General features: G+C 38.1%; 1 protein-coding gene across 5 annotated transcripts in view; it reads right to left on the bottom strand.

The window, feature by feature from the left end:
* LOC126513430 (probable ATP-dependent RNA helicase DDX60) overlaps nucleotides 1-11376 on the bottom strand; it is a 479040-nt gene that overhangs the window by 17667 nt on the left and 449997 nt on the right. For 2 of the 5 annotated variants that reach the window (XM_050161794.1, XM_050161793.1), the window contains exons 31-32: nucleotides 3809-3913; nucleotides 1727-1868 (exon numbers count right to left, since the gene is read on the bottom strand). The exons of the other annotated variants lie outside the window; for them this stretch is intronic. In XM_050161794.1, coding sequence (XP_050017751.1) covers nucleotides 1727-1868; nucleotides 3809-3913 — 247 coding nt within the window. The remainder of the gene's footprint in view (nucleotides 1-1726; nucleotides 1869-3808; nucleotides 3914-11376) is intronic. 5 annotated transcript variants of the gene reach the window in all.

The following is an 11376-nucleotide window of genomic DNA, read 5'->3' as shown; positions in this document are numbered from 1 at the left end:
TTAGGCTAGAATCTTCCCGGTAAGCGCACCTTGGGGTGCTTACACACATCATTAGAAATGGGCTAGTCCAGATGCGAGAATTGGCCTGTAAGGGCTAGAGTTCATGGGCCAAGCAGTTCTTAAATGAATACAGTTTGTGTGTTGTTATTTCGGGCATGAGCTAGCCAAGCGGCTGGGGTGTTGGGGACGCAGCCCCGCCGCTCTTATTTCAACACACTTTGACCAAATTTTGATAATGTCTCTGTCTTTGTCAATGTTCTATGGCTGTAAGGAGACACAATGACCATTTCTTACAAAGAAAGCATGTAATTGGGGGGCTTGTTTCAGGTGTTTTGTTCATTATAATCATGGCAGGGAACTTGCTGGCACACAGGCAGCAGCAAAGAAAGTCCATTTATAAATTTCCTTCAACAAAGGAAATCGTGCCATTCCCTGGTGAGCAAGTATTGAGCCTATGGGAGCCATTCTCATGCTAACCATGATAGCCTCTCTCACCTAATCAATAATATTTTATGCCTTCTCAATGCTTAAGACAAAAAAAAATCCAAAACTAAATCCGCAGATAACCTTCCTCAACTCAGATGGAGCCATAGCCCATTTGAGCCACTGCATTCCAAGAGCATAAAAATAGTAGGAATGCCTAAAATGTGATAGTAACTTTGGATCTAGCTTCAGGCTAGTTAAATTTGAGTATTGTCTCTGACTTCTTCAAAGGCTAAAAACTTGTCCATTTATTTAACTTCTATATGCATTCTTTATAAAGTTATCAATTTTGGCTGTCTCTGTCAGCAACAATAAACATAAGCACACTTTCTCTTGCATGAAATGATTTTATCTTTTACAAATTTGGGAGGAGCAAAACTTTCTGAGGAGTCACAAAATGGAACATTTTTTTAGAGCATAAAGACTACAGGTGTTGTACAAAGTAAAATATTTCCATCAGCTAGTGACAGAAGAGAAAGCAGGAGGTATTGAAGACATCATGCAACAGGAAATATCACAACATTATGCACAAATATTATGAGAGGGCAATATTTATTTCAGAGACACTGTAGGAAGAATTTATTTTGAAAGTTGAGCCCAAAGTTTTTCCATAAAAGCTCTATGGGATTTATTATAACAATTTTGCCCAATATGGGCAAAATTTATATATACAATTGACCTCAGACACATAATCCATGCAATAACAGGTATTGATGTACACTGTACAATTATATTCAAAGAAAATAGTGCTGCAGACAATATTTACAGATATTAATAGTTATTATCTGAGGGTAGAATTTTGGATTTCATATTTTAAGTGTTTTCCTGTGCTGTTATTCAAAGTTGATCATATGTTTAATTGCAAGGAAAGGGTTTATAAATATTGTATATTATGCAGTATGCTCAGAATCCTGGAGGAAACACACTTTTCAAGTCACAACTTACAGTGGTGAATATTTTAAAATCATTGTCACAGTATAGGACATCTATTACTACTGATTTCACTTTATCCTATTTGCAAACCCATAATTGGCCTATATAATTATCATTCTCCTTTTTTCCTAGCATGGGAAGATTTTATACACATATACATATAATTTTACATATATATAATATATTATATATCATTTGATAATAATCTATACTAATAATGACACATCTTTATATACTATATACATAATAATAAAATATTATTTTGATTATACACACATGCACATACACACTATATAACCCTCAAACTTACCTTCATGAGTTGGCTGACAGAGATTATGGAAAAGACCTCTTACAAGAAAACTGACAAAAACAAGATTAGACGGTTCATGGTAATGTAAATGTGATACAAGGCCAGCAAACCCTGTAGGGTTACCTTCTTGATCTACATGTCCCTAAAGAACAGAAATATTTTGTTAGTTTGACTCAACTCACAGAATTAGTAGCATGTAGATTGTCCATTATCAGTTTAAAATACTACATGTCAATAAGAATATAACTACTAACTAGCCCAACTTTAATAACTGCATGAATTACAAGTAGCAGTACTCATTGGGTATTGTCGTCTAAGATGTACAATAATGCAATGTGATTAAACAAAAATCTAGGGCTAGAGAGATGGCTCAGCAGTCAGCAGCACTTGCTGTTCGTCCAGGCAACCTGAGCTCAGTTTTACAGAATCCACACTGAGTGCCTCAATTGAGTCAGCTACAACTCCAGTTTCAGGCACCCTCATGCCCTCTTCTTGTCTCTAGGGGCACCTACACATATGTGACATCTATTCACACATATACATGTAGATAAAATGTTTTGCAAACTTGAACAACCATTCTGGACATCAGTATGGCAGTTCCTTAGAAAATTGGGAATCAGTCTACATCAGGACCCAGCAATACCAATCTTGGCCATATACCCAAAGGATGCTCAATCATACTAGAGGACATTTGTACAGCTATGTTCGTCACAGTATTGTTTGTAATAGCCAAAACTTGGAAACAACCTAGATGACCCTCAACTGAAGAATGGACAAAGAAAATATTGTACATTTATAAAAGGTACTACTCAGTGGAAAAAAAATGTCATCTTGAAATTTACATGCCAATAGACGGAACTAGAAAAAAAAAACATCCTGAGTGAGGTACTCCAAGCCCAGAAAGATGAACATAAGTACTCACTCATAAGTGTATACTAGCTGTAAAGCATAAAAACCCTATAGTCCATGACCATAGAGAAACTAAATAACCAGGAGAAGTCTAAGGAAAATATATATAAATCCACCAGGAAAGGAGAAATAGACAAGATCTCTTGACAGAGTTGTGAGCATGGGTGAGGGGAGAAGGGACAGCAGAAGGGGAAGATGAGGGGAGGAAATCTTGAGGGAACAGGATAGTAGAGATGGGGGCAGGACAGAGATGAGAGCAAGGAAGGAGATATTGTGATTGAGGGAGTCATTAGGAGGCAAAGAAGAAAACCGGCACTAGAGAAATTAAGATGACCCCCAGCTAAGACCCTAAGCAATAGAGGAGAAGGTACCCGAACTGACCTTGCCCTGTAGTCAGATTGATGACTATCTTAAATATCATCATCGAACCTTCCTCCATCAACTGGTGGAAGCAGAAGCAGAGACATGCAGCAGAGCACTGTGCTGAGCTCCCAAAGTCCAGTTGAAGAGTGGGAGGAGTGAGAATACGAACAAAGGGGCCAAGACCATGATGGGCACACCCACTAAAACAGTTTACTTGAACTAATAGGAGCTCATCAACTCTTGCTGGACAGGGAAGGAACTTGTCCAGCATAGGACCAAACTAGTCCCTCTGAATATTGGTAACAATTGTATGACTGGGGAAGACTTCAGGGCCACTGGCTGTGGCACCAGTATTTTACCTCCTGCTTGTATTGGATTTTTAGAAACCCATTCTCTTTGTATGGATACCTTGTTCAGCCTAGATATAATAGGGAAGGCCTTGGACCTTTCTCAAGCAATGTGCCTTACACTCTCTGAGGAGTGGATGGGGCATAGAGTGAAGTGGTAGGTGGAGGAAGTGGGAGGAGGGAAAGGATTGGGACCTGGGACTAGTATGTAGAGTGGAAAAAGATAGCTTATAGTTTATTTTCTTTTTTAAAAAATAAAAAAAATATTTTTAAATGTTAAAAAATCAAGTCTGCTACTAAAAAATTTTATCTATATAGTAGGAAATTTATTACACACAGACAGAGAATAGAGAGAGAGGGAGAGAAAGAAAGAGGGAGAGAGAGAGGGGGAGAGAGAGGGGAGAGAGAGAGAGAGAGAGAGAGAGAGAGAGAGAGAGAGAGAGAGAGAGGAGTTGCTTCCTACCTCCTTCACCAGGAACTGCAAAGAATATAAGAAGTAAAGCTTTAACATGTCTGTGACGCGGGGACGTTTGAAGGATAACAACGAGTGCCTCAGCACTGACAGTGCCTGCAAAGAAAAGCATTTTGATTTAGTAACATTAAGTGAAATATCTTTGCAAGAGATAACACAGACTAAATTACATGTAACAAGCAGAAAGACACACACACACATCATGTAACTTATACATATATAATGTGGATTACAAGATCTATACCCCTAAAGCAAAGTGAATCATTGTGGGCTCCTCCCCTTTACTACTTTATTCTTTTCCAAAGGCTGTCTCATGTGACTACAGCACACATGCAAAAGGGGTACCCTTAAAAGTGTTCCTTTTGGTGCTCTTGGTCACCCACTGTATAGGATACAAAAAGTATTACAGTACACAGCAACAATACACAAACTTCAATTAGATTTAATACAGCACAATTTCCTTCATCGTATAGCACATCACCTAACATAGCATGTATTTCCTTTAGCACACTAAAGAGCACTGTGGACGTTTGAATGACATGGCCTCATAGGTTCATATGTTTGGATGCTTGCTCCCTGGTTTATGAAACAGTTAGGGAAGGATTATTAGGCGTAGGCTTTGGGGCTTCAAAAGCCAATGTCATTCCCAGTTAGCTCTCTGTCCCTACACTGTGGTACTGTCTCAAGCTGGGAAGCCTCACCCACTATTCCAGTGCCCTGCCTCCCTTCCTGCTGCCCTGTTCCTGCCATGATGGTCAGGGACTCAAATGTCTCCAGCAGACCATTCCTTCTACATGTTATCTTGGTCATGGTCTTATCACATTAGCAGAAAAGTGAATAAGATAAGCACAGAAAACCAAACCAGAAAAAAAAATGTCTCCAAACAGTCAGAGCAGAAAAGTTATTGTAAGTTTCAGAGCATGCAACATATGAGTTGCATGAGAAGGGGTTTAGATATATTATTCTGTATTTATGGCATTCTACATAATAATTTATGTAGAATTATTAGAAGGAATTTGGCTGAAGCCAAAGGAGTGAAAATGTTCATTCATCTCCAGTGCAAAACAATACTCTTATATGTGCAGTAGTATTCAACTTTTGTCTTAAATATCTATGAACTCACAATAAAAGCAAACTTTTGTAACAACACTCAAATGTCAACCCGTCTACCCTTAGGTTGGAGAGTTTATAGAATCTCTGCTGTCCTTTAAAAATAACAACAAAAACAATAAAGAAATATTTTGTTTTTCATTATGTGTATATATGGGGGGGCAGTATATGCAAGTACTCATGGAATCCAGAAGAGGCCATTAGACCTCTTGGAGTTACAGGGTGGTATGAAACACCCAGTATGAGCACTGGGAACTGAACTCAGGTCCTCTGCAACAACCTTACGTGTTCTTAACATCTGAGCCGTATTTCTAGCTACTACTGTGTTTAAGCCCTATGTGCTTAATAGACAGGAGGGAGAATAAAAGGGTTGAACTCCTCATTTCCTTTACAGTGGGTGATGAAGTGAGCCAAAAGGTTCCTTTACTGACACCCTTTTTCCTTGCGAACAGGAATCAGAGGAGGCAGCATTTTGGAAAAGAGGGGATGTGGGGGGAAAGGAACTAATAGTGGTTTACTCTGGTCCTGGAGGTAGAGAGCTTATAACTAAAGGCATACTAGCATGATATATGAGTGTTTTCACTGCTATGAACTGAGAAGAGCAACTTAAATGAGGAGCAATTTATTTGAGGCACATGATTTTAAAAGTAGTTTTGATCCATAACTTGCCTGGCTCCAATGTACTGAAGCTGCTCACCTCACAGCAAGTCTGCACAAGCAGACTTCCACATTCCTTCTATTAAGGACCTCAGCATGAAGAAGGCCACCTTCATTTGAGGACATTGCTGTACTGCAGGGTAATTTTTCTCTAGGGAAGGCTCCACAGATATTTCCAGAAATAAAGTAAATATTAGTAGAATATTGTACCTAGTAGAATAGGCCTTGCTGTGGTCTGAATGTGGGTCCCTAGACCATGCTGAAATCTAATCTCCATGCTGGCGATCTTATTGAGGGCCGGGACTTAGGGACGTGATTAGAAGTCTTAAGAGTAGGTTTCCATATTGGAATCCTCTGTGATTGTACAAGAGGAAGGAACAGGAAAGGTCAGATAGGCCTGGACATTTCCTGTTTACCAAACGATGTCCTGTCATTGGAACACTTCAAGAAAGTCTTTCACTAAATGTCCCCCTGCAGCACTGAACCTCTGTAATCCAATACAAACCTCTCTTCTTGATAGTTAACTCCACCTCTGGCATTTTGCTACAGCAAACAGAAAATGAACACAAGTTCTTCTAACAGTGTGTTGTCACAAAAATAGAAATTAAATCATCTAATTGTAAGTTTCAAATTCATGGTCTCATACTCCTTTTATCAGACCCTAAAACGTCAAGACAATGTTCTGGTTATGTTTGATGTCCACTTGCTTACACTCTTATAAAGTGTGCAATCATACCTTGAAAAATATGTCTCAAAAACAAAAACAAAAATAATAATGTGGCTGGGCAGTGGTGGCACACACCTTTAATCCCAGCACATGGGAGGCAGAGGCAGGCGGATGGCTGTGAGTTCGAGGCCAGCCTGGTCTACAAGAGCTAGTTCCAGGACAAGCAACAACAACAACAAAAAAAAAAAGAGAGAGAGAAACCCTGTCTTGAAAATTCAAATAATAATAACAATAATAATAATAATGTGATCATTAGAACTAGGCATGAGTATTTTTTTGGTTTGGGTTTGTTTGTTTTCCAACTTTCTACATTATCTAAATATTTAACTTATACTTTGTCTTATGAAAAGTAAACTGTTACTTTACATTTATAAAGATAAATTCTTTCTGTGTCTGAATGGTATAAACAGATGATAGCTGGCACTCTCGGTACAATACAATACTGTTTATTATGCTAGAAGACAGTGATCATGGGAACACTTCAGTAACCACCCAGTCACCAATTCTGTCTAACAATGAAAACAAGCACAACTTCTCATTGTTTTCCTTAGCGTTCCCCACCCCTCTCTAGAGAACATGGAGAAGCACCCTAAGCCTGATAACAGCACAGCAGAGCACAGGCCAGCCAGACCATTTGTAGAGGCCCAGGCTAGGAGACACAGCACCTTTGCCTTGCCGTCCTCTGGGTCATCTGCCTTGGAGGCCAGCAGCAAGAGTCTCAGAATGAGTGAGATACTGAGAGGAAACTGGCCTCTCAGCTCAGGCACTTTGGATTTTATGAGCTTTTTTATTTTAAATTGTGGAATATCAAAGAAGTAAACATCACCCAACAGGTCTTGCCCTCGTCTTCCAGCCCGACCAGCCATCTGGAAACAGAGCAGAATCATGCTGTGAGAACCATCTGAGTGTTTTTCCTAAAAGAATGTAAAGAGCTAAGCCTTTTTATATTGTTTTGGGGCACATATACTGTGCCTAGGGGTTAGCTAAAATAAATAGCCTTCTATTTGAAATCTAAAAAGTTCATCATATCTGAAGTAGGGCTATTTAAAATAATGTATCTGTCATTCCCATGTATCATTAATCATACTAAGTATTTGTGTAATGTTGTACAGAACTAGATCTATTTATAATATCATATATCTAATGCTATGAATATACTATGTGTTGTATAATATATAATTGCCACTTCCTGACATGACTTATGAGACAAAATATTCTATGATTATATATGTTATGTATATAACATTACATAGTACATGCTATAACATATATTATGACACTATATGATAATGTATTGTTAATATTAATTATATATGTTCACTATGATTTGAATTTTACTGGATATACCTAGATTTGATGCTGACAGCAGAAATATTGACCAAACATTTCTGAGAAGGTAACTCTATGAAGACAAACTCTGCAGTCTGTAGAACATAACAGAACAAGGAAAATCAAAAGCAAGAAAAATGCATTAATATCCAAGTTCAAGACTTTGTTGTGAAAGGCAACTGTTTGGGGAACTGAGGAAACCCTGGGTGAAATGAATGAGGTTTTATATGAATGTACATTACTGACATACATCATTGACATAGGAATGGGTTTGTCAAGTACCCAATGCCTCAGACCCATGGGAATGTCAAAATCCCCCTTCTTTCCCCACAGGGATTAAAAATCATTCTTCTGATCCACATTTGGATGGTAATATAGTGTATGCAGAAACTGTCCATTGCAGCTTTCTCCTGCCAGATATTTTTGCCTAAAGACTTCTCCCCTACAGAGACTGCCCCTAAGATTAGCCAACCTGTCTCTTGTTCAACTGAATGCAATAACCCCACTTTTATGTTCCACTTTGTATAAGAAACACACTGAGCTTCTGAGTGATATAGTTTCTCCATTGGGAGTCAAATCTACATGCTCCCAGCTTTTCTGTGTGTGTGTGCATCTGTGCTTTTCTCACTAGCTTGTTAGGTCAGTGAGGTCAGTCTCTGGAGCTGGGCAGAGCATGGCAATACTGCGTGCACAGATTGTGGGAAAACAACCAAATAACACCATAGGAGAGTACAGACATTGGTTTGGAAACAGACTGTGTATCTAGAGTCAAGAAAAGTATTAAAAATGGCTCCAGAATAGAAACCTATGCTCAGTTGCTCAGTAAATTAGAAAGTAAATGTTTCCCAGTAATCTGTAATATGGATCATTTCTTGGAAATTGCTTTATTTAGCGTGTGTGCATGGCAGGAAGTAATATCATCCAGATTCTGCAGACAAGAGAGAAGTTTGAATGCCTTATCAAAGACCATATACACGATTAGCAGTGGTCACATAATCTCATAGCCCTGTGATTACTCAATACCAGACAGGCACCTACAGTGTTCTGCCATGAACTGGAGCATATACTAAATTAGTAATTTAGTAGTTAAATTATTTTTTTACTATTTCATGGCTACATAGTATGAATACATTTCATTAAGTTCATGTATATTTATTTACCTGTCTGAAATTTAAAGCATCCAGATAGACTGAGTTTTGAGCAAAAACCACAGATTTACAAGGCATGTTGATTCCTAAAGCAAGTGTTCCAGTAGCTGTCACCACCTACAATGGAATAAAACAGTGATTTCACACATTGGCATTTTGGTTGAATAGAAGTACTTCCATGAAATGGCTAAAAACTGTATTTAATCCCAATAAAGCTGCAGTGGACAAACTAAGGGGTCAAGACACATAATGTTTCTTCTTACTTTGCAAACATAGACAGCACATTCTCTAAAGGAATCTGTTATACCTATTTCTTTACAAGGAATATATACTTTAATCTTAATTGTGTAGTACAGATGTCACAGAGGAACTTAGAGGTCATATCTAAAATAATTATATTCTTTCATCATCATCTATCTCTCTGTTTTTTGTGTTATTCCCTTAATGTCCCTCAATATCACTGTTATTTACTTATTTTTTTTTTTTTGAGGAGGAGGAAAGGGTTTGTTTGGCTTTCACTTCCACATTGCTGTTCATCACGGAAGGAAGTCAGGAAAGGAACTTAAGAAGGGCAGAAGCCTGGAGGGAGGATCCTCTGGGCCATGGAGGATGCCGCTTACTGGCTTGCTCATCATGGTTTGCTCATCCTGCTTTCTTAAAGAACCCAGAACCACCATCCCAGGGGTGGCTCCACCCACAATAGTCTAGGCCCTCCTCCCCCCACTGATCACTAATTGAGATAATGCCTTACAGCTGAATCTCCTGGAGACAGTTTCTCAGCAGAGGCTCCTTCCTCTCTGATGACTCTAGCTTGTGTCAAGCTGACACACAGAACCAGCTAGGACAAGGTGGGGGCAAGGGCTTATGGTATTAATTAGCCTTACTCTACCAGAAACTCAAAGAAACCTGAGCCGGCTGCCCTGTTATTTTGTATACTATTAAAATATAAAGTCTAAGAATCATTCACTTTTGTATCTCAAGAACCACATCTGATGTGGAATAAGTATTACATTAAACATTATAAGTAAAACATTAAGATAGGGATTTATTGTGCGAGGGCAGAAAAATTTTTCCAAGCCTACTTCCTTGTAACTATTTGATTTACTAAAGTTCATTGAGAAATGACATAAGAACCAAGTACATTTTATATTTCTGTCATGAATTTTCAGGATCACTAATCATAAACAGAATGTAAAGTTTATTTACATAATCTAATTTCTAGTCATTTTTTTCTGATGTAGTTAGTATGTCTTGACTTGTCCTGTCTTGTTGTGGAATTGTATTTTTGTACTCTCAGAAGATGTTTCTTTGCCAAGGCACTTCAGATTGGTTTAATAAAGAGCTAAATGGCCAAAAACTAATTAGACAGGACTTCTAGGGACAGGGAAGATGTTGCAAAAAAGAAAGGAGAAGTTGCCAGCCAGATAAGAAGAGAAAACAGGAGGTGCAAGATGGAAGCAAGGTAACAGCACCATGCGACAGAACATAGATTAATATAAATGGTTTGATTTGTTATCAGAGCTACTTGGTATAACCCTAATCTGTAGGCCGAGCTTTCATAATTACTATTATGTCTCTGTATTATTTTCTTATGTGGCAGTCTAAAGAAAAGTCCCTCTTCACTGACTCTTTAGATCAATGCTGCTTGTGCTTCTGATTTGTGATGATGTTTTAGGATGGGAAGTAATGTTTTCTAATTGTTTTGTAACTGAGGCTTATGCCTCTGTCAAAATGAAAAATGCTACTTACTAAATTATATTAAACTATGTTTTATTCATATCTTTTTTACAAGCACAAACATTGAGAGTGTAGGAGCTTTACATTTAGAAAAAGAAAAGAACAAATACCTTCCTTAAATGTCTTCTCTGATGAAGTCATTACTATAGCTATTCTATATCAGCTGAGTCACTTTATTAGTGACTAAGACATTGCTGTCAGATACTATTTTAACCATATCTCTTTACCTTTTTTTCTCTCTTCATTCTATCTACTCGTTCCTTTTACCTATGCCTTACAAAAATATAAGGCTGATAACTTTTAGTAGTCAGAGTCAGATTTTAAATATTGCTCAAGATTCATATTTACTTGGCAACAATCTAAGGGTCCTCTGTATACTTGCCTGGATTATTGCAATGCGCCCAACCAGGATGTACTAAAGAAAACACAGTAAGAATGTGCCCTGAAAGTCATTTATGACAATCTTCTTCTTGTCCCCATCAGTTTAACAGTAGAAATGACATTCAGTACAACATATTTACAAGCTTTGTTGAGATAAATTGAAGCCCCAAGGAAGCAGATGTCTGTGCTATGATTTCAGCTGCCACATTAGAAAAGATCTTCACCAAACTAAAATATAAATACTCTCTAAATTCTTGTAGAGAATGTTTGTAGCAAAGCCACATCAACAAACCCTACATATAAAACCATAAGAGTGCCAGGCGGTGGTGGCGCACGCCTTTAATCCCAGCACTTAGGAGGCAGAGGCAAGCAGATCTCTGTGAGTTCGAGGCCAGAAGAGCTAGTTCTAGGACAGGAACCAAAAAGCTATGGAGAAACCCTGTCTTGAAAATCAAAAAAAAAAAAAAAAA

Source organism: Alexandromys fortis, unplaced genomic scaffold (assembly GCF_014885135.2).
Source record: "Alexandromys fortis isolate MF-2015 unplaced genomic scaffold, M_Fortis_MF-2015_v1.1 scaffold_137, whole genome shotgun sequence".
Taxonomy (NCBI): domain Eukaryota; kingdom Metazoa; phylum Chordata; class Mammalia; order Rodentia; family Cricetidae; genus Alexandromys; species Alexandromys fortis.
Note: the sequence above shows the minus strand (reverse complement) of the source record. Positions and strands in the feature narration are given on the sequence as shown.